This window comes from Schistocerca serialis, chromosome 2 (assembly GCF_023864345.2).
Source record: "Schistocerca serialis cubense isolate TAMUIC-IGC-003099 chromosome 2, iqSchSeri2.2, whole genome shotgun sequence".
Lineage (NCBI taxonomy): Eukaryota > Metazoa > Arthropoda > Insecta > Orthoptera > Acrididae > Schistocerca > Schistocerca serialis.
The window spans coordinates 948,268,807-948,295,928 of record NC_064639.1 but is presented as its reverse complement, the minus strand read 5'-3'; the positions used below and the strand labels follow the sequence as shown (position 1 = coordinate 948,295,928).

The 27,122-nt window shown below is 43.3% G+C and overlaps 1 protein-coding gene across 4 annotated transcripts in view; it reads left to right on the top strand.

Annotated features, from left to right (window-relative positions):
* LOC126458327 (nuclear distribution protein nudE-like 1-A) overlaps nt 1-27,122 on the top strand; it is a 166,543-nt gene that overhangs the window by 50,185 nt on the left and 89,236 nt on the right. For all 4 annotated transcript variants that reach the window (XR_007585614.1, XM_050095284.1, XM_050095286.1 and 1 more), the window contains exon 4: nt 21,960-22,096. Coding sequence is in view for 3 of the 4 variants with exons in the window: in XM_050095284.1 (XP_049951241.1) it covers nt 21,960-22,096 (137 nt within the window). In the remaining variant the exon portion in view is untranslated. The remainder of the gene's footprint in view (nt 1-21,959; nt 22,097-27,122) is intronic.

Here is a 27,122-nt window from a genome sequence, read left to right as displayed (position 1 = left end):
TCCTCGGTACCTGGCCTGACCTCAGGTAATGAGGTCCTTGTTGATCCTGTGGCTGTCTCCAACGCCTTTGGCCGCTTTTTCGAGGAGGTTTCAAGCTCCGCCCATTACCACCCTGCCTTCCTTCCCAGGAAAGAGGCAGAAGAGGCTTGGCGACCTTCCTTCCACTCGCTGAATCTGGAAACTTGTAATGCCCCCTTTACTATGCGGGAACTCGAACGTGCGCTTGCACTGTCCCGATCCTCTGCTCCGGGGCCAGATGCCATTCACGTTCAGATGCTGGCACACCTTTCTCCGGCGGGCAAAAGCTTCCTTCTTCGTACCTACAATCGCGTCTGGACCGAAGGTCAAGTCCCCAGGCGTTGGCGTGACGCCGTTGTTGTTCCTAAACCCAAACCCGGGAAGGATAGACACCTTCCTTCTAGTTACCGCCCCATTTCTCTTACAAGCTGTGTCTGTAAGGTGATGGAGCGCATGGTTAATGCTGGGTTAGTCTGGATTCTTGAATCTCGACTACTACTTACTAATGTCCAATGTGGCTTTCGTCTCCGCCGCTCCGCTGTTGACCACCTTGTGACCTTGTCGACATTCATCATGAACAACTTTTTGCGAAGGCGCCAAATGGTAGCCGTGTTCTTCGACTTGGAGAAGGCTTATGATACCTGTTGGAGGGGAGGTATCCTCCGCACTATGCACAGGTGGGGCCTACGCGGTCGCCTGCCCCTTTTTATTGATTCCTTTTTAACGGATCGAAAGTTTAGGGTACGTGTGGGTTCCATATTGTCCGACGTCTTCCTCCAGGAGAACGGATTGCCTCAGGGCTCCGTCTTGAGCGTAGCCCTTTTTGCCATCGCGATCAATCCAATTGTGGATTGCATTCCACCTAATGTCTCAGGCTCTCTCTTTGTCGATGACTTCGCGATCTACTGCAGTGCCCAGCGAACATGCCTCCTGGAGCGCTGCCTTCAGCGTTGTCTAGACAGCCTCTACTCATGGAGCGTGGCAAATGGCTTCCGGTTCTCTGAAGAGAAGACGGTTTGTATCAACTTTTGGCGATATAAAGCGTTCCTTCCGCCATCCTTACATCTCGGTCCCGTTGTTCTCCCATTCGTGGACACAACTAAGTTTCTAGGGCTCACGTTGGACAGGAAACTGTGTTGGTCTCCACATGTCTCTTATTTGGCGGCCCGTTGTACACGTTCCCTTAATGTCCTCAGAGTTCTTAGCGGTTCATCTTGGGGAGCGGATCGCACTGTCCTGCTTCGCTTGTATCGGTCCATAGTCCGATCGAAGCTGGATTATGGGAGCTTCGTCTACTCGTCCGCTCGGCCATCCCTCTTACGCCGGCTCAACTCCATCCACCATCGGGGGATACGTCTTGCGACCGGAGCCTTCTACACTAGTCCTGTCGAGAGTCTTTATGCTGAAGCTGCCGAGTTACCATTGACCTACCGGCGCGACGTACTGCTGTGTCGGTATGCCTGCCGGCTGTTGTCTATGCCCGACCACCCCTCTTACAAGTCCTTCTTCGCCGATTCTCTCGACCGTCAGTACGGGTTGTATGTGTCTGCCCTGCTGCCCCCCGGAGTCCGCTTCCGTCGCCTGCTTCGACAATTGGATTTTGCCCTCCCTACCACCTTCAGAGAGGGTGAGAGCCCGACACCACCTTGGCTCCAGGCTCCGGTTCATATTTATCTCGACCTCAGCTCACTCCCGAAGGAGGGTACTCCGGCTGCAGTGTATTGCTCACGGTTTGTCGAACTTCGTGCTCGCCTTGCCGGTCACACCTTTATTTACACCGATGGCTCCAAAACTGACGATGGTGTCGGCTGTGCCTTTGTCGTCGGGGCCGCCACCTTTAAATACCGGCTCCTCGACCAATGTTCCAGCTTTACGGCCGAGCTTTTTGCTCTCCATCAGGCCGTTCAGTATGCCCGCCGCCACCGCCATTCATCGTACGTACTCTGCTCTGACTCACTCAGTGCTCTTCAGAGCCTTGGAGCTCCCTACCCGGTCCATCCCTTGATTCAACGGATACAGCAGTCCCTCCATTCTTTTGCTGATAATTGTGGTTCTGTCAGCTTTCTGTGGGTTCCCGGACATGTAGGAGTGCCTGGGAATGAGGCTGCGGATGCTGCAGCCAAGGCTGCAGTCCTCCTGCCTCGGCCAGCCTCCCATTGTGTCCCGTCATCTGACGTTCGTGGGGATGTATGTAAGAGGCTTGTGTCGTTGTGGTGGGATGCTTGGTCATCCCTCCAAGGAAACAAGCTCCGGGCAGTAAAACCGCTCCCAACTGCTTGGACAACATCCTCCCGACCATCTCGGCGCGAGGAGGTCCTTCTGACCAGGTTGCGGATTGGGCATTGCCGGTTTAGCCACCGCTACCTGCTCTCCGGTGACCCAGCCCCGCAGTGCCCTTGTGGTCAGGCATTAACAGTGCGCCATGTTTTATTGTCGTGTCCCCGTTTTAGTCAATTTCATGTTGTCCTGTCCCTGCCATCTACTTTACCGGATGTTTTAGCTGATGACGCTCGAGCAGCTGCTCGTATTCTGCGTTTTATAACTTTAACTGGCTTGTCCAAAGACATTTAACCTTTTTACTTATTTTATCTGCCTCTTTGTCAGGTCCTTCTGGTGTCCCCCCATCCCCTTGAGTTTTAGCAGATTCCATGTGCTCTAACACCAGTGACTGGGCGCTAATGACCTCAGCAGTTGAGCGCCCTTAAACCCTACAAAAAAAAAAAAAAAAAAAAAAAAAAAAACCATGGGAGGAACAAAAGGCTAAGGTTGGCAGTGAAGCTTATTCGCCCCGGTATCTAGTCTGTATGAGAGCTGACGGGGAGTCTTTCACGACGATGAGGCCTCAGTTCTTTGTCTAGCATTTAGAGGACAAGTTTGGGGAGGTGGAGGGCTTGTCCGTATTGCGCTCTGGGCCAGTCTTAATAAAAACAGCATCCTCTGCCCAGTCAAGGGCATTACTTGCCTGTGACAAGTTGGGTGATGTTTCTCTTACGATCACACCCCCTAAGAGTTTAAATATGATCCAGGGTATTATATTCTACAGGGACCTTCTTTTGCAGTCTGATGACGAGCTGCACGCCAATTTGGAGCGGCAAGGCGTTTATTTCGTCTGGCACATTCATCGAGGTCCGAGAAATAATCAGGTTGCCACTGATGCCTTCATCTTGGCCCTTGAGGGTGATACATTGCCTGAGAAGGTCAAGGTGATGGTCTACCTCTGTGACGTCAAGTCCTATCTCCCTTCCCCGATGTGGTGCTTTAAGTGCTGGAAGTTTGGCCATATGTCTTCCCGCTGTGCTTCTGGCCCCACATGTCGAGATTGCGGATGCCCATCACATCCCAATACTCCATGTGCCCCACCTCCCACCTGTGTCAACTGCGGAGAACACCTTGCTCGCCAGACTGCAGGATTTTACAGAAAGAGCGGAAAATCATGGAATATAAGACCCTGGACCAACTGACCTACACTGAGGCTAAGTGGAAGTTTGAAGGCCTTCATGCTGTTCATATGACCTCCTCTTATGCCGCCACTACCACTATTCTAGCCCCTTCAGCTCCACCTACAACAGTCCCCTCTCAGAGACGGACGGCTACACCTGCCCCCTTGCTCATGGGGGGGCACAACCCTCCCTGTTGCTCCTGCATCACCTACTTCGGGAGCAACCACCCCCCCCCCCCCCCCCCTCCCTCCACCCACCCATCGGGGACATCTGCCTGCACTTCTAAGCTGGAGAAGCGTCCAACTTCTTCAGCTCTTCTCAATCGCAAGGGGTCCCTTGGGTCCCTCCCTTCCCAGGTTTCCACCAGTGGTAAAGATGTAAGATGGCACCCGCCAGTGGCTGAAGTGCCCACAAGCAGCTGGTCGTAGGGCTTCACGATCCTCCTCCATCCTGGAGACTGAATCAGTGAAGCCCTCCCAGCCTGTGAAACCCAAGGAACTTGAGGTGGCACCCAACCCACCACTCCCAACAGGCTCTGCATCTGAGGATGAGGTGCAGATTCTGGCATCTGCTGAGGACCTAGATCTACCGGACCCTCAGATATAATGGATGTTGATCACACACATCCTCAGTCGGTGGCAGTAGGTGACCCAGTGGCATAATCTGCCTCCTCGGTCTCTTCACGCCTTTTTTGGCCACAGATAATGTCATTCTCCAGTGGAATTACAGTGGTTTTTTCCACCACCTTGCTGAGATCCCCAGGAAACTTGGTTTCTGGTGATGCGAACACCCGCCCTCCATGGTTGTCGGTGTTGTTATAAGATTCGGGCATCTTATGAGAGGGTATCTGGTGGCGTCTGCATCTACGTCCTTAACTCTCTTTACAGTGAGGGTGTACCTCTTCAAACGTCTATAAAGGCTGTCGCTGTTAGGGTGTGGACGCCTCAGGCTGTTACTGTCAGCAGTATCTATCTTCCACTGGATGGTGATGTGCCACAGCATGTATTGGCTGCACTGATAGCCCAACTGCTGCCACTTTTCTGTTACTGGGTGATTTTAATGCCCATAACCCTTTGTGGGGTGGCTTGGTGGCAGCAGGCCGAGGCACTGTCATTGAGCAAGTATTGGCACAGCTCGACATTGCCCTCTTAAATAATGGTGCCTCCACACATTTCAGTGTGGCGCGTGGCACGTACTCAGCCATCGACCTTTCGGTCTGCAGCCCTAACCTTCTAACATCTGTCCAATGGAATGTACATGACGACTTGTGCGGTAGTGACCACTTTCCGATCTTTCTATCACTGCCACAACATCACTCTTCTGGGCCCCATCCAGATAGGCTATGAATAAGGCTGATTGGTTCTTGTTTGCCTCCATTGCCACTATTGAGCATCGTTTTTGCCACGGAATTTGCAATTCTCTGTTCTTTCAGGTCCCCTCAGTGGAGAACGGTGCCTTGGTGGTCACCCAAGACTGGTGAGGCAATTAAAGATAGCAGGTGGACCTTCCAACGTCATAAGCAGCACCCATCATTGGAATTTATCGTGAATCTCTTGCCCAATGTAAAGTCCCCAGTGACTGGAAAAAAGCACAGGTGACGCCTGTATATAAGAAGGGTAGAAGGACGGATCCTCAAAATTACTGACCAATATCCTTAACATAAGTTTGTTGCAGGATTCTCGAACATGTTCTCAGTTCGAATATAATGAATTTCCTTGAGACAGAGAAGTTGCTGCCCATGCATCAGCACGGCTTTAGAAAGCATCACTCCTGCAAAATGCAACTTTCCCTTTTTTCACATGATATCTTGGGAACCATGGATGAAGGGTATCAGACGGATGCCATATTCCTTGACTTCCGGAAAGCGTTTGACTCGGTGCCCCACTGCAGACTCCTAACTAAGGTACGAGCATATGGGATTGGTTCCCAAGTATGTGAGTGGCTTGAAGACTTCTTAAGTAATAGAACCCAGTATGTTGTCCTCGTTGGTGAGTGTTCATCGGAGGTGAGGGTAACATCTGGAGTGCCCCAGGGAAGTGTGGTAGGTCCGCTGTTGTTTTCTATCCACATAAATCGTCTTTTGAATAGATTGGATAGCAATGCGCGGCTGTTTGCTGATGATGCTGTGGTGTACGGGAAGGTGTCGTCATTGAGTGACTGTAGGAGGATACAAGATGACTTGGACAGGATTTGTGATTGGTGTAAAGAATAGCAGCTAACTCTAAATATAGATAAATATAAATTAATGCAGATGAATAGGAAAAATAATCCTGTAATGTTTGAATGCTACATCAGTAGTGTAGTGCTTGACACAGTCACGTCAATTAAATATTTGGGCGTAACATTGCAGAGTGCTATGAAGTGGGACAAGCATGTAATGGCAGTTGTGGGGAAGGCGGATAGTCGCCTTTGGTTCATTGGTAGAATTTTGGGAAGATGTGATTCATCTGTAAAGGAGACCGCTTATAAAACACTAATACGACCTATTCTTGAGTACTGCTTGAGCGTTTGGGATCCCTACCTGGTCAGATTGAGGGAGGACATAGAAGCAATTCAGAGGTGGGCTGCTAGATTTGTTACCGATAGGTTTGATCATCACGCGAGTGTTACGGAAATGCTTCAGGAACTCCGGTGGGAGTCTCTAGAGGAAAGGAGGCGTTCTTTTCGTGAATCGCTACTGAGGAAATTTAGAGAACCAGCATTTGATGCTGACTGCAGTACAATTATACTGCCGCCAACTTACATTTTGTGGAAAGACCACAAAGATAAAATAAGATAAGAGAGATTTGCGCTTGTACAGAGGCATATAGGCAGTCATTTTTCCCTCGTTCTGTTTGGAAGTGGAACAGGGAGAGAAGAAGCTAGTTGTGGTACGAGGTACCCTCCGCCACGCACCGTATGGTGGATTGAGGAGTATGTATGTAGATGTAGAACACCTCATCGCCTTTAAATGGCTCCGTGCCTGAGCCTGCCTCCTTATTTGCCGATGCAAGCAGGAGTGCTGGGAAAGGTATGTCTCCACCATTGGCCTCAGTACCTCTCCATCGCAGGTTTGGGCCAAGATTAGGTGACTCTATGGCTATCGGACCCCCGTCAGCATACCTGGGCTTTCCCTGAATGGAGCAGTCTGTACTGACTCCCGATACAATTGCAAAACTCCTAGTGGAGCATTATGCTCAGAGTTCCGCTTCTACGAATTACCTGCTGGCCTTCTGCTCCCTGAAAGAGTGGTTGGAACGTTGGAGTCTTTCATTCCACAAGTGCCACCCTGAATCGTACAGTGCTCCATTCAGTGAGTGGGAATTCTAAAGTGCCTTATCCACTTGTCGTGATACGGCTCCCGGACCGGATCGCATCCACTATCAGATGCTCAAACACCTCTGAGTGAACTGCCAGCCATGCCTCCGAGACCTTTTCAACCGTATCTGGGTCGAGGGTGAGTACCCCCCTCAATGGCGGGAAAGCATTATCATACCAGTGTTGAAGCCTGGCAAGAATCCACTGGGGGTGCACAGCTACCGCTCCCATTAGCCTCACCAACGTTCTGTGCTAGTTGCTCAAATGCACAATGAGCCAGAGGTTGAGTTGGCTACTTGAGTCTTGGGGCCTCCTGGCTCTGTCTCGGGGTGGGTTCCGTAAAGGCCGCTCTGCCACCGATAATCTGGTTTGCCTGGAGACTGCCATCTGTAAGGCATTTTCCCATCGTCAGCATCTGGTTGACGTCTTTTTTGACATGCGGAAGGCGTACGATACCACATGGCAACATCACATCCTCACCACGCTTCGCGGGTGGGGTCTTAGAGGCCCGCTCCTAATTTTTATTCAGAATTTTCTGCCACTTCATTCCTTCCATGTGCAAGTTGGTTCCTCTCATAGTTCCTCCCGAGTCCAGTAGATTGGGGTACTGCAAGGCTCTGTCTTGAGTGTCTGCCTCTTTTTAGCTGCTATCAATTGGCTAACTGCAGCTGTGGGAACATCTGTATCGGCTTCTTTGTATGCTCATGACTTTTGCCTGTACTATAGCTCTACAGGCATTGTGGTTGCTGAACGGCAGCTACAGGGTGCTATCTACAGGGCGCAGTCTTGGGCCGTCACACACGGCTTCCAGTTCTCGGCTGCTGAGACCTGCGTCATGCATTTCTGCCGGCGTCGCTCTGTTCAACCTGAGCCACAGCTTTATCTTGACGGCGAACCTCTTGCTGTGGTGGAGAAGCACCGTTTTTTGGGCTTGCTTTTGGATACCCGGTTGATGTGGCTCCCTCATATTCGGCAGCTTAAACAAACATGCTGGCGCCGTCTTAACGCTCTTCGTTGCTTGAGTCACACCAGCTGGGGTGCCTATCGGTCTAGCCTTCTATGACTGTATCAGGCATTGATTCAGCCCTGTCGCGATTACGGGAGCCTGGCTTATGGTTCGACCTCACCTTCCGTGTTGCGGTTGTTTGACCCCATACTTCACTGCGGGATCTGACTCGAAACTGGAGCTTCACGCACAAGCCCTGTAAACAGCATACTTGTGGAGGCTGGTGTCCCTCCATTGCAGATCCAGCATCTACGTCTACTGGCCGCTTATGCTGCACATGTTTGTAGCTTGTCTGGACATCCAAATTACTGTCTCCTGTTTCCCGACTTGGTCGTCGATCTTCCAGAATGGCGGCCCCTGTCAAGGTGTAAGATGGCGGTTCGCATCCGGGCTCTTCTCTCTGGGCTTGAGTTTTTCCCTCTCTCACCTCTTTTCCGGGCTCATATACGTATACCCCCATGGTGTGTGCCCTGCCCATGCCTTCGGCTGGATTTGGCACAGGGCCCGAAGGACTCAGTCCCTCCTGAGGCCCTCTGCTGCCACTGTCTTTCCGTCCTTGCTGTGTTTCATGGCTCTGACGTGGCCTATACCGATGGTTCATTGGTTGCTGATCACATTGGTTATGCTATTACTCTTGGGGATCATTCAGAACAATGCTCATTGCCGACTGGCTGCAGTGTTTTCACTGCAGAGCTTATCACCATCTCTCGCACCCTAGAGTATATCCGCTCCTGCTCAGGTGAGTCCTTCATTATCTGTAGTGACTCCATGAGTGGTTTACAAGCTATTGACCAGTGTTTCCCTCGCTCTCGTCTGGTGATGGCTATCCAGGAGTCCCTCCATACTCTTGCCCGTTGCGGCCGCTCTGTGGTCTTTGTTTGGACCCTGTGTCATGTCGGCATCCCGGGTAATGAACGTATTGGCATGCTGGCCAAACAGGCTGTCGGTGCACGGGCCTTGGAGTGTGATCTCCAGTCAGTTTTGCGGCAGAAGGTCCTTGGCACCTGGGGTGATAAATGGCGCACTGTGCCTTCACCCAACAAACATCGGGTCGTGAAGGAGACTACAGGTGTGTGGCGCTCCTCCTTGCGAGCCTCCTGCAAGGACTCAGTTGTTCTATGCCGGCTATGCATTGTGCACACCTGGCTGACACATGGTCATTTCTTGCGCGCTGAGGATCTTCCTCTGTGTCGCTGTGGATCAGTGTTGACTGTGGTCCATATCTTGTTGGCCTGTTCGCCTTTAACTGCGCTCAGGCAGGCTTGTGCTGCCTGATATGCTACCTGCACTTTTAACGGATGACGCTGCAATGACAGACTTAGTTTTGAGTTTTATTCGTGTAGGGGGCTTTTATCACTCGATCTAAGGGTTTGTCCTTTTTTTGTGTTGAGTCTGACATTTGGCCTACAGTTTTAGATTGGGTTTTTTAGTATGTATTTTGGTGGTTGGCTTTTCCTTTTTTGTTTCCATGATCGGCCAACCACTGTCACACTCCATGCTTTTAATTCCTTTTGTCTGTGTCTTTCTTGTTCTGTGTCATCCCTTGTCATCTCCGTTGCTTGTTTTTTATCCCTTGTGAGTGCTTCATGGTCGTGGAAAAAGGGACCGATGACCTTTGCAGTCTGGTCCCTTCAACCCCCACAAACCAACCTTTCTTCCTGTTGTATTAACTGCAGTAGTGACCATGCTGCCTCCTTGAGATGTCCTGTGTATCTCGGTGAGTGGGCTGTCTAGGAGATCAGGGTAAAGGAGAAAGTGCCTTACCCTGTCACTCACAAGTTATTGGCTAGTCGCAAATCGTGCTTTCTACCATCTGGCACTTACAGTACTATTCTTGCTACATCTTGCTCCATGAAGGACATGGCCACGCAGACATGCAACCTCAAATTCAGCATCGTGGTTGTAAAATCGCCCAGTGTCATGATAGCATCGCTGTCTCCTCCTCTAGCTGTGCAACAAGCCACCAAACTTTTGCCTCACGCTGCTAAGTCACCTGCTACACAACTGGCAGGGTGGAAAGGACAGAAGGAATACTCACATGAAGACATCCTAAGTCCCTCCAGCCAAGACACATCTGAGTCTTCTGCTGTCAACTGGAAAGGCCCCAAGAAGTCAAATAAAGGTAAATTGTCTTCTCCTTTGCGGGATTGTATATCTTCTTCGACAGTGTCGCCACGTGATACACTTGACCGGCCGACCTCCGTGTCGCCGGTGCGCACTGATAATCGTTTTTCTGCTCTGGACTCTGTAGACCAGCAGAAGGAGGAAGTTGACACCTCTGTGGATCTCATGAAGCAGGATTCTCCAGCTTCTGCGTCCTGTAGGCGTGAGTCTTTGAAGGCTGGCACTCGGCAGCCACCGAGGTGATTTTGTACGGATGCTGATGACCATGCAGTTGAGCATCCCACAAAGCAAACATCAAGGGAAAGACCTTGGAGCAGGTGGTCAGCTGCCACCTTGTCTGGATCTCAATATATTATATACTATGTTGGAGCTAGATCATGCTCTCACTTCATCCAGATGTTCCGCCCCAGGGCTGGACGATTTTCACATTCAGAGGTCGCAGCACTTTTCTCTCATGGGCAAGCACTTTCTCCTTCATATGTACAACTGCATGTGGGCAGAGGGTACGTTTCCCAGACACCGGCATGAACCCACTGTCACACCCGTACCTAAGCTCGGTAAGGACGAACATCTTCCTTCTAGCTACTGACCTATTTCTCTCATCAGCTGTGTGTGTAAGGTGATAGAATGTATGATTCATGCCCAGGTGGTATCGTGGCTCAAGTATCGCAATTAACTAGCCGCTGCAGTTGACCATCTTGTCACTTTGTCCACCCATGTCACGAATGGTCTGTGGAAATTCCAGACTGTGGCCGTGGTTTTTGATTTGGAGAAAGCATATGACACATGCTGGAAGACTGGTATCATTCATACACTCTACATGTGGAGCTTCTGTGACTGTATGCCCAGTTTCCTTCAGGAATTTTTAAAAGATCGAGCTTTCAAGGTACGTGTGGTTTCTGCCTTTATCCAGGAAAATGATGTGCCTCAGGTGCCACTCTGAGCTTCATCATCTTTGTTATTACCATTAACCCTATAATGGACTGTCTCCCACAAGCATCTCTGGCTCCCTTTTCATTGACAATTTGTCATCTATTGCAGTTGTCCATGGACTTGTCTCATTGAGCGGAATCTTCAGCGATGTCTCGATCGTCTTTACTCATGGAGTGTCAGCATTGTCATTCATTTTTCCATGACAAAACCGGTTCTATGAATTTCTGGCAGCACAATTGGTTTCTTCCACCACCTTTATATCTTGGACCTGTTGCTCTTCAAATCATTGAAACTATGAAATTCCTGTCACTCGTGCTTGTTGGGAAAGTTCTTGGTCCTCTCATGAGTCTTACCTGGCAGCCCGCTGTATGCGGTCCCTCAGTGTCCTACGTGTCTTCAGTGGTAATTCCAGGGGAGCAGATCGAATCAACCTCCTCCGTTTGTACTGGTCCCTTGTCCGTTCGAAACTAGACTATGGGTGTTTTGTTTATGCATCTGCACGTCCGTCCATCTTACGCTGTCTCAACACCATCCACTATTGTGGTATCCCTTTGGCCACTGGCGCCATTTACGCTAGCCTGGTTGAAAGTCTGTATGCAGAAGCTGCTGAACTACCGCTGTCCTACCGCTGTGACTTTCTCCTCAGCACATAGGCATGTCATTTGTCTGCCAAGTGCGGCCACCAATCATATGCCTCCTTCTTCAACAACTTTAATCGCCAGTATAGGGCGCATCCCTCTTCTCTGTTACCTCGTGGAGTTCTCTTTCGACTCTTGCTTTGTGAGCTTAACTTCACGCTACCTGCCACTTTCCTGATAGGTGTGAACACCTCACTACCTTGGCTTCGTGCAGTGGCCCATGTTCACCATGGCCTTCATTTGCTTCCTAAGGACACTACTCCAGCCTTCGTCTATCGCCTTCAGTTTCACAACCTTCACATGGAACTTCGTGATAGTACCTTTCTGTTTACTGATAGCTCTCGCACTAACCATGACTGTGCCTTTGTCTTGGCATTGATGCTTTTCAGTATTGGCTTCAGGAACACTGCTCAGTATTTACAGCAGAGCTCTTCACCCTCTGTCGGGCCACACATTACACCCGGTGACAGGCTTTCAATTGCTTCATCTGCTCTGACCCTCTGTGCCCTTCAAAGCCTCTGTTTTCTTACACAGTCCATCCCTTGGTGCAACGTTTTCAGGAAAGCTGTCATTTGCTCACACTTGTGGAGGCACTGTGATGTTTATGTGGGTTCTTGGACACATTGGTCTGACAGGAAACGAGGCGACTGATGCTGCTGCCTAGGCTGCAGTCCTCGTACCTCAGCCCACTACTTCTTACATTTCCTCCGATGATCTCTGTGTTGCTGTCTGTCAGCAGGTGGTGTCACTTTGGCATCACCACTGGTCCTCCCTTCATGGGAACAAGCTCTGGGTTATTAAGCCTTTCCCAGTGGCTTGGATGATCTCTTCTCGACCCTCTCACTGTGAGGAGATCATCTTAGGTTGCATATCAGGCACTTTCTTTTTAGCCATCGCCATTTGTTAAGTAATGCTCTCACACTACTTTCTGCACATTGCCCTCAACCTTTGACGGTCCACCATTGGCTGGCAGAAAGCCCTTTTTTAATCACTTACAGTCTCATTTCTGTTTGCCATCTGAGTTATCAGTTGTTGTAGCAAACGATGCACCAGCTGTCGACCGCATTTTAGTTTTTATCCGTCGTAGCAATATGACAGAGGACGTTTAACCTCTGGTTCAGGACCTCCATTTATGCTGTATTTTATAGACCTTTCTCGATGTCCCTGTTTTAGCTGTCGTCTCTTCCATGGATTGGGATTAACATGTAGTCATTTTTAACTCCTCTCTTTGTCTTCGTGTTCTACAGTTCTGACATGGGCGCATATGACCCTAGTTGTTTTTGTGCCCTAAAACAAAACGGAAACAATTTTCAGTTCTCATTCTACAAAGAGATTCCTTCAGTTTACCAAAGAGCTGGTAATCACGCTGTCTCAGACCAGGCCTATAGGTTGGGTGTTTCAATCTAGTTCACCCATGATTCTTTGTGGCGCATCCGTCAACATTCTCAAATCTACCTAGCGCAAACTTATTTCAGCTTCTATTGTCTCTATATTCTGTACACACTCGCTTCTACTCCGACTCTGATTGACACATCATTCACTGTTAAGCATTTGTCAGCCAAAAACAGAGGTGTGTATTGCACTTGGTCTGTCACTGCACAGGAGGTCCCAAATATTGGTGTGCCCAATTTCACCAGAGACGTTGTTGCCTCATGTCTGATGCACTATGATCATCCCCATACGTGTTCTTCAGGCTTTTGTGAATGTTTTTCACCTCATTCCCATAGAAGTGGAAATTCATAATAGCATGTTGCTTAGGCCAGTGGTTCTCGAACTTTTTTCCATTGTGTGCTCTTCTGAAACATTATTTACCCCCCCCCCCTCCCCCCCCCCCCCCCCCCCCCCCCCGCCCCCATTCGGCTTACCTTCCTCAGCACTTCTTATTCTTGGCATGAAAACAGTTCACAATATCTATTTACTTCTGTGTAATTATTGAAAATATTAGTTAAAACGATAACAGTAGCAGTACTACTACTACTACTACTACTACTACTACTACTACTAATAGTAGTAGTAGTAGTAGTGACAAGTGTGTTTCATTTGAGCACTTGAGAGGTTTTTTCCCATGTTATCTTACATTTGTACTGTGTATAATGTGATGCAAGATGACAAATAGAACTTTTTTATAAATAACTATGGAATTGGGCAAATCTAAGTACTTACTACATATTGTTTTACAGATTGGTTCACAGATTCGTTAGTTAAATTTTAACACTTTCTGTCTGTAATGTTTTTAATTCATTTGAAAGTTGTGGTGTGTGCAAAATCATGACGTATAAATATCAATAGAACAATATTCAACATTTAAATGCTGGTTTTAGTACTGTTATATTCAAACTGATCATCCAAAAAAGGCAGTGAACAAGAGTGAAAATATAAACGGTTCAAAATTCAGAAATTTTTACATTCGCACATTTAGTGTGCTGTGTGTGCTTCTTTATAAGAGGAAAGTGGATCCAGTCTTGGTTGGATTTGTAAAACAGCAACTCACAGGTCCCTTTCCAGCTGCATTTGAGACTGATGTTTCATCCTGATTAATGCCAGTAAGTTTTGTGAAGGGTAATAACACGTTGTTGCTCTCCTTGCTAAATTGGGATTTTTATTTTGAGTCTATGCCCAAAAATTCGCAGGAGACTGAGATTTAAATTTATTTCAAAGTGTTCTATCACTTGAGAGTTAAGAGTTATATTAGCTCCTCCTGCTGTAATGTTGAAAAGTCGTCTGTTATGATCATATTAATTGGATTGTGGATCCAGTCATACTCATGTGAAAGTTCTGGAAATTTTTTCCCAAATTGTTGATGAAGATTTTTGAGATGTACTACACCAATTCTATTACATTTATTATCATCCAACTCCTTTTCCTCCATGACACCATTCAGACAAGAAAACATTTCACAGTTATCCTTCTTCATCTGTCTAAGTTTTCTGTTAAACACAAGCGATTTCTTGCTTAGAATAATGATATTACTGTTTCGGCCTTTAGGTGATATGTTAAGATTAGTCAATTTCTCCAAAAAAGATAGCCATGTAGCACAACATTAAAAGCAATTTTTCATCCAGAAAGTGAGCTGCATGTAATGGGTTGCTGTTCAGTTGGAAAAGACGAAGTTCAACCTTCAACTCCACAATGCAATGAACTTCAACCACGAGACAACCAACATATCTCCAAGTGCAGTAGAAGTGAATCACAAGTGGAACCTATCTCCTGGCAAAGAATGGAAAATAACCTAATGTGTAAAGCTCACACTTTCACCAAATTTATATCACTGACAGGATCGTTTTAACACTTCGTTGACTTCCAGTGGAACTATTTTAGAAGCCAATGTCTCCGTGTGTACTATGCAGTGTGTGAATTCACAGGAGGAGAAACAGCAAACACTCTGGTCATGAACTCCTTTTTAGTTCCAGTAAATGGTGCCACCTGATTGGTACATAACACCAACACAAATTGTCCATGACTTTGTTGTCAACAAAGAAGGAATTCATTCACAAGAAAGAAAATGTCTTTGCCTATAGTCCTCCCTTCCAGAGATTTACAAAATAGGAGGTTCTCCTGCATTTAATTTTCGTAGTAGCAGCGTACCAAAACAAGAAGCTGGAAAGATTTCCGATATCAGTTCTGTCATCGAGTTTCAGAGCAAATTTTGGGCTGTCAGGGAGACACGGTACCAATTTATTTTTCATGTCAGTGGTATTGACTTCAAACTTCTCAAACCTTTCTCTTTGCTTGATTTTACTCATTTTGCCGGCTGCAGGAGGATCTAATTTTTCACCAATATTGTGTAGGGATTTGAATTTTGCAACTATGTAGAATACCTTTATGGATGCTATTAAGACTTTCTTCTTTGATGAATCTGAAATGTCTTTTAGTTGTTCCCTATGACACTTAAAACATTTGATGGGTTTACTTACATAGTCTGGACATTTTGCCTGCAAGTGTCTCTTTAGTTTTATAGACTTAAAGCTATCGTTAGCTAAAATCTCCAAACAAAATTGGTCATTCCTTATTATTGGAAAGAATTCTGCTAAATCCTAAAGTGAGATAATCAGCTTGATACTTATGGTTTTGCATTTAGAGCTAACAGAATAGAGGAAGTTGTGAAAGAAGAGTGCACTTTGATTAAATTCGAATCTCTTTTTCTGATTCGAAACAATGTGCTTTTGAAAAAGAAGACACATTCATTGAATCACTTCCATGGCTCTCTTATTACCACTGCGAATTGGCCACTTATCTATGGGAAGGGCAGAACTTGTATCACTTTATTTTAAGTTGTCCATCTCTGTATATGTAAAATATCCCCTGTTAGTCCCATCTGGTACATGTCCCACACACTTGAGTAATATTCTGGAACTGGTCACATGAGTGTTTTGTAAGCAGTCTTCTTTGTAGATTGATTGCTCTTGCCTAGTATTCTACCAATAAACTGAATATCTATGCAGCTTCTTTCAGATATTACTTCATTATAGATAACAGCATCTGCAAAAAGCCTGATTTTGCTATTGGTATTGTCAGCAAGGTCTTTAATATACAACATGAACAGTAAAGGTCCCAACACATTTTCCTGGGGCACTCCCAGAATTACTCATACATCTGATGATGACTTTCCATCCAAGATAACGTGTTGCGTCCTCCCTACCAAAAAGTCCTCAATCTAGTCACAAATTTCACTTGATACTCCATATGATCATACGTTTGACAATAAGCGTAGGTGTAGTACTAAGTCAAATACTTTTCGGAAATCGAGAAGCACAGCATCTATCTAATTGCCTTGCTCCAAAACTTTCACTATGTTATGTGAAAAAAGGGTGAGTTGGGTTTCTAATGGTCGATGTTTTCAAAATCCATGCTAGTTGACATTGAGGAAGTCATTCTATTCAAGCTACCTCATTATGTTTTAGCTCAGAATATGTTCTAAGATTCTACAATAAATTGAGGTCCTGGCTACTGGACGGTAGTTTTGTGGATCACTTCTACTACCCTACTTGTAAATGGGTGTGACCTGTGCCTTTTTTGAAGAACTGTGTTCGAGGAGTCTATGATAGATTATAGTTAGGAGAGGGGCTAACTCAGCCGCAAATTCAGTACAGAATCTGACAGAGATTCCATCAGTTTGCCTAGTTATAGCTCCATGCTTTGTTTTGCACATATTATGCAGTAGTCTCTGCTTCTTTAGAAGTTTATTTACAGTGACTACCGTGGAAGGTCCCTTCCGTCATGAACTGGTTCTTCTCAGTACATACCAATGAAGAGCTTGGTCAACTGTTCTTGAGCCACAATTATTCTACATGTTCATCTCGAGCACTAAATGTGATAGGTTACTACTGCTTCTTTACCAAGTTCCCGTTATGTGTTTTAGGTGCCCTTCTTACTGTAGTAATCATTCTTGCCACAACTGTGTCATACTCACTGATATTAGTTTCAATGTGGACATCCTCAAAGAGGTCGGGTCTGTTTGTTGCCATTAGCTCCGTCCTGAGTCATGTTCCGGACTAACTGTTGTACTTAGTTGTCAGAGAAGGCATTTAGTAGTGTTTTGCAGGATGCTTTGTGACACTACTAACAAAATGGTAATCATCCCACTTGATTGTTGGGTGGTTAAAGTCTCTTCCCATGACTACAGAGTGATTGGGAAACTTAAGTACTGATGAGCTGAGATTTTCTCTGAAGTTCTTGCTTACATCAGGGATTGAGACTGGTGACTGATAGAGAATCAACTACAATTTTGTGCTCACCCCTGATGCTGAGTTTTGCCTAAACAATCATGTCCGCAATCTTAAATTCTATTTCTGTGAATTGGAATTTATTGTCTACTACAAAAAATACACCACCTCCACTCCCCATTAGCCAATCCTTTCGATAAACGCCTTGAATTTTCTCGAAAATCTCATTGCCATCAATTTCATCTTTTAATCCACTTTCTGTACTTAGCATTAGGTGAGCTTCAGTGCTTTTTAGGACGACTTCAAACTCTGACCCTTTTTTGTGAATACGTCAGCAATTAATCACTGGAATTTTAGTACTCTCAACTGTGTGTGTGTGTGTGTGTGTGTGTGTGTGTGTGTGTGTGTGTTTGTTTGTTTGTTTGGGGAGAGAGCTGGCATTTCTTTGGATCTTACACTGATACTGCAATGCTTCTTACAGCTGTCGTTATGTGGACAGGTCTTAACCCCGTGTTGCAAGTCTAGGAAATTGCAGAATCTTCGCACTCTCTGGTTCAAACCTTCCACTTGACTCAGAACCAGGTGATCACAATGAGTTCTGGGAATAATGATGCATATTATGAGGTTCATTGAAACGCCATGAGCAAAGCTGGTATTCTCAGCCTTCTCTGCCAGTAGCTGGAATGATCAAAGTATGACATCGGAGCCCAGATGACAGTCATCATTTGTCTTAATGTGCACCACAATCTGCAGGTTGTTGCACCCTGTTAGGTCAGTGTCTTCCTGAATAGCCTGTTCAACATGATGAATTATGTCCCCTGGCATAAACACAGATGCACATGCTGTTCCTTCCCATTCTTTGCTGACATTTCCCTAAGGAGTACCAATATTCACCACTCATTTCAACTGCCAATGGTTAATTAATTCCTACCCATTTATATTTGCCTCCCTTGATACACAGGACACATCATGTTTTTCAATAGGAGAAGTGAATTCCACTGTTTCAGTGTAAGACAACTCCTCAAACTTATTGGGGAGGAGTCTGGGTTTAACATCCTGTTTATCCCTTGAGCCTGTTTCACCCGTTCAGGGCACCTACACCTACAATTGACATACCACCCTCAGTCAAGTGAAAGATATTGATAAATCCTGTACTTTCCGTAGAGAGAACAGTATCTACAGGATCAGTAGCCCTCCCAACACACCCATTCACAGCAGCTTCCTATTGCTTGATGGTTGTCAGCAGTGAAGGCAGTTTCCAGCTCTTTATGAATAGCAACTAACTCATCACATACCCGAGACCGGCATATATGGTGAAGCTGCACTGTCACTGACGCAGTATTTTGCAGAACAGTAAACAAGTAACTTAAAACCAAGTTTTCTGATTCTCATGTAATTTATGGCTTTTATATTCTAGAAGTGAAGCGATTAACAACCAAAATGATACATATTATGCCAGCAGTAGACACGTATGATTATCGTATTTACTCGAATCTAAGCCGCACCTGAAAAATGAGACTCGAAATTAAGGAAAAAAAATTTTCCCGAATCTAAGCCGCACCTGAAATTTGAGACTCGAAATTCAAGAGGAGAGAAAAGTTTTAGGCCGCACCTCCAAATCGAAACAAAGTTGGTCCATTTTAATATGAGACACAATTTAGGTCGAATGAATGACGATACAGCTACAGTAGTTTGGTTCGAGTCGTAAGCTTAGCAGTTAAGCTTTACCAGGTAGCCATTGCTATGCGTCAGGCGCTCCGTCCATATTTATACGGGTACCCTTACTTTTTCACGTACTTCGTCTGGTTTGAATGGATTGCTTATTTTTCTTTGATCTGATAAGCGCCATTTTTTGTTATAGGTGTTTCACTCTAAGCTGAAAATGCGTTACTGTACTGTGTCATGCATTGTTTGCTGCATTCTGATAGTGCGTGTTTATGGCCTGTTCCGCTCGCGGCATGGCTTGCTTTTCTGCGCGCTACCGCCGCTTTCAATTATTTTTTTAAAAAAGAGAGGAATCGTCTCATTAGCGAAACCATGGCAAGAGACTGTTATTTGTTGTTACTTACACTGCTGCTTTCTTTGATAATGATCAACAAGAACCAAATAACAGACTGCGTATGATAGAAGATGTTCTGCACGAGAGTTTAGCGAAAATTTTTCCCCGTTTGAAAATCTTTGCAGACGCCTCTTTAGTACATCACATTACCTTCTGCACAGAAATTAGAGTCATCTTAGATTTAAAAATCTAGTCAATTGCCGTGCTTCATTTCTGACTGTATCACTATTAGCCATAAGAATAATACGAATATAAATATGACATGATATGTATATTCTTCTGCGTTTGCTGTTGTCTCATTCTAGTTTCGTAGTTTATTAGGCAGTCAGGATTTAAATGAGATAACAGCAAACGCGAAAGAATACATCGCAAAATATTTATATTCATATTATTCTTATGGTGAAGAGAATACTGCATGTGATTCACAATTCATAAAAGTTCCTATTAACAACCATCTCTTTTCACAGGTAGGAAAAAATTCAGAATGTAGAGTTGGCCATATTGACAAAAACCCCGAACAGTCTTGCCAGTCGGATTTTTTCAGTACATTGAAATGCTGCTACATTCAAAGATGAAGAATACGGAATTTGTATTTACTTCGTTGTATAACGTATGAAAATGCAGTGGTCGAAACTCGGGGCAGAGAAAAAAGCTCTTCTTCCACCTTTTTTTAAATTTATTTACTGACGCAGAGGTTTTGGCGCCGGTATTGTATCTTTGTGCCTGCAAAGCAAGCCTGTTTAGCGCTACATATATTCGACGGCAGAAGTTAGTTGTGGCGGCACCTTCCAACATTTTTCAGAACTACCGCTTACTTTGCGCTCGATTCTAAGCCGCAGGCAGTTTTTTGGACTACAAAAACCGGAAAAAAAGTGCGGCTTAGATTCGAGTAAATACGGTATTCGTTTCTGAAAGTTCTCGACAATATATCTTTTATTTTATGAAAGTATACAATGAAATTCGGGAATGATAGGTTTTGTACAAGGATGTTGGCTAAAAGTTCCTAAAAAGCACGAATTAATTTTGTGATCGATGATATGGTAAGAGTTTTTCACAGAAATAGCAAATGTTCAAAAATACACAGGATATCAAGATGCAAGTGAGTGTTCACACAATTGATAAAAGATTATGCTGAGACGACACAAAAAGGAAAAACATTAGAATTTATTATTTTGAATCAAACCTAGTTACCACAAGTGGCCTCTCAGAAAGGAAAATTTGGAAGTTGGCATATATATGTAACTAAATCTATGAGCTGCATGGATTTTTTACTAAGCCGATATTAAGACACCTCCTACACTTGCTTGCCAAAGATGAACACAACAGCATTAGTGTACCACCATCAAAAATTTGAAAATCACAGAGCATCAACAAAGCATGTCTTCAGCTTGTGATGGCTAACATTACACAAATACAACTTTCACGTATTCTGCTTTGCAACTCTTGCACCATCAGTCACATCCATGAGAGAGAAAGACAAGTAGCAGACCTATCTCTTGCATCCACCCATCACACCCTCTTTGTGTCCTGTCTCAAGTATATTATGTTCTGTTCTATTGGATGAGGGGCCACATATGAATGAACTTCATTTCTGAAGAATGTTTAGATGCAGCTAATGCCATAACATGCCACAGTATTCACTAATCCTTTTCAAATTGTTTATTTACTTTTCATTGCTGTGTTGTTTAATCTGTACATTGAGAAAGTGATAAAGAAAAATTGGAGAAGGAATTAAAATTCAAGAAGAAGAAATAAAATATTTGAAATTTCCTGTTGACATTGTAATTTTGCCAGAGACAGCCAGCGACTTGAAATAGCGGTTGAATGGAGTTGACATGGTCTTGAAAGGAGGATATAAGATGAACATCAACAAAACCAAAACAAGGCTAATGGAAGTCATATTAAATCAAGAAGTGCTGAGGGAATTAGATTAGGAAAAGTGAGACTAAAAGTAGTGAATGAGTTTTGCCGTTTGCGCCATAAAATAACTAGTGATGACCAAAGTAGAGAGGACATAAAATATAGACTAGCAGTGTCAAGAAAAGTGTTTCTCAAGAAGAGAAAGTAATTTCTGAAGGTATTTGCCTGGAATGTTGCCTTGTATGGAAGTGAGATTTGGATGATAAAAAGTTGGGACAAGAAGAGAATAGAAATTTTTGAAAACCAGTGTTACAGAAGGATGCCGAAGATTAGAGTGGTAGGTCATGTAACCAATGAGATAGTACGGAATGAAACTGGGGAGAAAAGAAATTTGTGGCATAACTTAACTAAAAGAAGAGATTAGTGGACAGGACACATTCTGAGACAGCAAGGAATCATCAGTTTAGGGTTGGAGGCAAGTGTGGGGAATTAAAGTTGTAGAGGATGATAAAGAAATACAGTAAGCAGGTTCAAATGGATGTAGGTTGCACAGGATAGAGCAATGAAGCTGTGCCAAACTAGTCTTTAGGCTGAAGATCAAGAAACTACATTTGATTTTTCACATTATGACTCATTTGCACACGGAAAATGTTCCATTTAATGACATCTAATTCTTTTATGCCCATTGTTTAATCTCCCTCTCCAAGATGAAACAAGCTTTTGTCTGTTGCTTCCAAGTAAATACTTTTTTTTAATATTTTTGTTCAAAAATTGAGTACATTGTTTTGTGTCTTACTATGATTTTCTATGTCAACTGGCATACAGTATGTTTCTAGTTTTGATTGTCATACATGTGAAGGTGTAATTTTATGTTCTTCCAGTTTCAATATTATGTCTATCAGTACTTAACTTCTGCCACAGGATCGAATAGATCAGTTACAGAGGCAATGTGATTCCAAGGATACACAACTCTCGAAATTGGAAGCACACAAGCAAGAGCTGATGAAGAGGACAAGAGAACTGGAACAAAGGAATGATGATCTTGAAAGAGCTTTGAGGTAAGAGATGTTTTACATCCATTATTTATAGTTTCTATGATTGTAATTTTGCCACCCCACATTCCCTTCCATAAAGGTTCTTCTTTTATTTGTTTCAACCTAATGGTCAGTGAGTAGTAAATTACATTCATCCAAAATATACTTAACATGTGAATAGGCATCTTGTTCTGTTCTCATGATTGTTGGGGATGCTAGAGCAAGGGGGGAGGGGGGCAATTCATATTCTTGAGGGGGGGGAAACCTTGTTTCACAAAGCGACTAGCATCCAGTGCACGTTAGTCTGTCAATTATTCATATGACTTTGAAACGCATCCCTGTCGGTTTTTGAATACATTCTAAGTTGATTTATGAATGCTTGCATAGTGTACATGATGTCTCTGTCAGGGAAATCCTCGTCGCATGTAGAAACAAACTTTCCTTCAGACAAAAAGGACTATATGAGCTGAGCAGAGTAAGGCCGAACGGATGAATGCCAACCGCTTTTTGATTGTGTGGTTGATTGGGCACTGAAACTTGTGGGAGTACTTCTTGTTTAGGCTAATATCAGTGTTTAGTCATCCAAAATTGATTGAAATTAAGCTTAATGAGAAGCTCAGACAGGCAGGTTCTAGAGATGTTAAAATATCACAAGATTCTTATAATAGTACTGTGAAAAATAATGTTAAAATTATTTAATTTGATGGATAAGAAAATCTACTCATGAAGTGGTGGCAGAACACACACATAAAAGACTGATGTGATTGTCAAGCTTTCAGAGCCAGTGGCTCCTCCTTCAGGCAGCAGGGTCTAAAGGCAAGGAAGAAGGGTGAAGGAAAAGGACTAGAGAGGTCTAGGAAAAGGGGTAGATTTTGGGATAGTTGCCCAGAACTGCAGGTCAGGGGAGACTTACTGTGCGGGATGAGAAGGAAAGACTTCACACATCTTGCTGCCATTGGGCTCTTTGTTTATGAAAAATTGATGAAAAAGAAATTAATGTGATGGTTTGTACAGACTAGAGCCTTAAAAATAACCAAATTGTGCAGAGTGATGCCGTAACTTAGTGGTTAAGATATGTGGCTTATGTACAAAAGGTTGTGGGTTCGAACTCCGTCACATGCTTCAGACTTTTTTTATTTTTAAATCTTTATCAAAATGTTTTATTTTTATTTACTTCATTGTTTTATATGTAATGTTTTTTTAATTCCTAATCTTTGTCATGCGATCTTAGTCATCATATCAACTTTTCTATTTGCTATAATTTTTGTCCTTGTCATTCTTGTTTCTCTGAAATATTTGTGCATTTAATTTAATTATTTTACTGTGGCCAATCAAGATGATGATGATAATTTCATATTATCATTTTATATTTTCATCCACATCATAGTTTTCATTATTTCTGTTCCTCATTTTGCTTGAATTTAATTTTATTTACAATGCCTTATTTAATTGAAATCTTCATCTGTGTTATTTTGTGTGTAGTGCAGCAAGAACTTGGGTTTTAAATGTTTGTATGATGATTATTTTTAAAAATTACCTCTTGTAACAAAAGACATATTCTTGACACGGTTGCACAGCCAGTATAAATAGATTATTGCATCATTTGTTTTTTTAATTCAACTGACAGATCATCATTTTTAAATGTTTAAATGTCGTGATACAGCTAGCTATTCCCGGCCATGCATTGCTGTGGCTCAGTCTGATAAAAAAAAAAAAAAAAAAAAAAAAAAAAAAAAATAATAAAAAAAAGAGAGCACACATTTCTATTATTATTATCTTGATTGGCCACATTGGACCACTTGAGTCATTCCATGTTCACTTTCTTTTTGAAGATTGGACTACCTTGCTTCTTGCACTCAGCCCAGTACTTTTCATTCATTCCAAATGCAATTTTCTTAACTTGTCTGAAATCTCTACCAATCTTCTGTGCGTCATTTCTGCTGGAAATTTATGATTCATAAGGAGAGTGTTCTCTGCATCAATAATTATGAGACCGACTGCTTCAAGATCTTGCTGAATTTCTTTGACTCACTGTCCTCCTGTCTTCTTTCTGAGCCTTCTCATCACTAATTGTTTTAAAATCCAGTTGTAAGGCAGTCGTAAGACATGAATGAAATAAGAGATTCTTTTCTTCTGCATTGTGCTGGTGATTGGGTCAGTCTCACAATAGACAGTTTTATTACGGACGATTCTCCAGACTCCATCAACCTGGTATTTTTTATTGATGCATGTTCTGATAATTCTTCGTTCGGTCTTGAGGAGTTGATCGGTTGTTCTTCATTTTTCATTTGGAACAGAGTTTCACAAGCGCGAGTTGCTTCTAGGAGAGTTACAGTTTTGTAATTTATTATATGTTGACCAGGTTAGAAATAGTGCCTTTTCATTTCGTTGGTTCTATTTATCCATGTTGCTTTCTCACCCAAGTTGCGCAAAATAATTTCTCAAAGATATTTAAATTGTTGAACTATGTTAATTGCTTGGTCATTTATGAAGATTTTATCTATGCAAAGAGGTTTCATGGGCATGATTTCAGTTTCCTCAGAGGATATTAGTAATCCTATTTTTTTGAAGCAATTTTCTGGAGACTTGTGATCTGAGCATGAACTTCTTCCATGTCAAGGGCTAAGAGAGCCAAATCGTCAGCAAATCCAAGGCAGTTTCCTCTTATTGCTGGTTTTCCACCAATTTTGATTTTAGATGGGTTTTATTTTTGCCAGATGGTCATGATGTAGTAGAGGACCACAATGAAAAGCAAAGGGGACAATCTATCACCTTGTCTGAGTCCTGTTTTTATTGTGAAAGCTTGTGACATTTCTCCTCTAAACTTGACCTTTGAATTCGTGTTGGTTAAAGTTAGTGGAATGAGTCTTACCAGTTTGGGATGGAGGCCATATGCTCTAAGGATTTTTAGAAGTGTGGTTCTATGAACACTATAATATGATTTTTTTAAATCTATGAATGAGATGATTAACTGTTTGTTTCTATACTTGTAATACTCCATTATTAGTTTCAGGCTAAGAATTTGGTCTGAGCGGCTTTTGTATGGTCGAAATCCTCCTTGATATTCTCCAAGCTGTGGTTCCAGAATGTTTTTGATCCTATTGTAAATTATGCAGGAGAAAATGCTGTACCTGCAGTCCAGAAGGGTTATTCCTCTGTAATTATCTGGGTTTATTCTATCTCCTTTTTTAAATAATGGATGGGTTTTTCCTGAGGTTCAGTGCTTTGGAATTTTCTCTGTGATCCACATTTCAATTAAATGTTGGTAGAGATTTGTGACTGCAGGTTTTCCAGTATTCTTCCAGATTTCTGCAAATACATGGTCTTTGCCACATGCCTTGTCATTTTTTAATTCCTGAATTGCGATCTCTACCTCATTGATAGTTGGAGGATCTATTAAGTCTGGGGTGGTTAAAATAGGTGCTTCAGTGTCTACTTGAAATTTTTCCAGTGGGTCATCACAATTTAAAATTTTGTTTATGGTCTCTGCAAGGATCTTTGCATTTTCTCGATTACTATGTGCCAAATTTCCTGACTTATCTTAAAAATTATGAGTCCCCAACACTTAAGCTGAGAGATATCTCCCAAACATTTTGTAGTAATCTCCCGACTTTCTTCTGGAAGTTCTCTTCTATCTTTTTTAGGGTATTTTTAAGATATTTGCGTTTTGTCATCTGCTGATTTTATGGGTCGACTTTCTTTGTTTAATTAATTATAGATGTGATTCTTCAGACTTTCGGGGTTGGTACTTTATCCAAGCTTGGTGTCTTCTTTCTAAAGCCTGGTCACATTCTTCATTCCACCACATGTTTCTCCCTGGGATTTATTGGATCCAACTCTTCTGCTATGGATTTTGATTTGGTGGTTAATTCTTCTAGTGTGTTATAGTTGATAAATCCTTCATCTGATTTCCTAGTGTATTCCTCATTTTTTGTTAAGATGGTTGGGTTGAATTTTCTTCCAATTTTTTTCTGAGATCTTTTCTTTACCATTGGTGTTAATTTTATTTTGATCTTCACAACATGGTTGTCTGACCCTGAGTCTTTACCCTTTAAAACTTTGATGTTGGAGATTTCACGATGGTGAAATTTATCCATACATGCATGGTCCAGTTGCCATGTGCTCTTTCAGAAATCAAGATGTTTCCAGGTTTTTAATTTGTGAGGTTTTCTTTTAAAACGTGTTGATTTTGAGACCAAGTTAGGATTTCTACAAGTTCCAATTAACCTTTGACCATTTTTGGTCCATTTATGTACTGGCCATTTTCCAGTGATATCTCTGTATCTTCTTTCTTGCCACAGTTGAGCATTGAAGTTGCCAAGGAGAATTTTTATGTTTGATGGAGGACTGTTGATTAAGACTTGATCCAGGAAATCCCAAAATTTCTGTGTTTCTTCTTTGTTCTTCAGAGTATTATTTTTCTAATTGGTGGGAGCATGTGCATTGATAATTGTGTGTCTTATTTGCAGATTTCAAAGGGACAGTTTTTCATGATTTTTCTTCCAGGGATTCCTTTATAAAGTCGGTATCCCTCCGATTCCGTAGGGTCTTGATCACTGTTTCTGATTTTTTGAAGAGCCATGATTACAATTTTGTGTTTCTTCATGATATCAGTGACGATTTTTAATTTTCCAACTTGGCACAAGGAGTTAACATTTCTATAATGTACAGGAATTGGTTATAAGTCCTAATCTCCTTCTCTCTCCTATCTCTGTCCACCTCCCCCTCTTTGTTGATGTCCTCCTTTCCACTTTGTGTCCATTTCCTCTCACATCCTGCCCATCTCCTATCCCCCCCCCCCCCCCCCCCCCCCTCCGCAATCTTGAGCATGGTTTATTGTTACTGCAAATTCAAATTCTGTAGTAGTGCAGTCTAATCAAAGGCAATAAACCGTAAATAAATCTTTCCTGTTTGCTAACAATGTTTCACTATTACATATCGAATACATGTCCTAAACATGTACATATGTTTATTGATATATTGTGTAAACATTAGAAGTAAATTGGTCAAGTACTTTTGAGATTTTTGGTTAGAAAGTTTCTGCTTTATA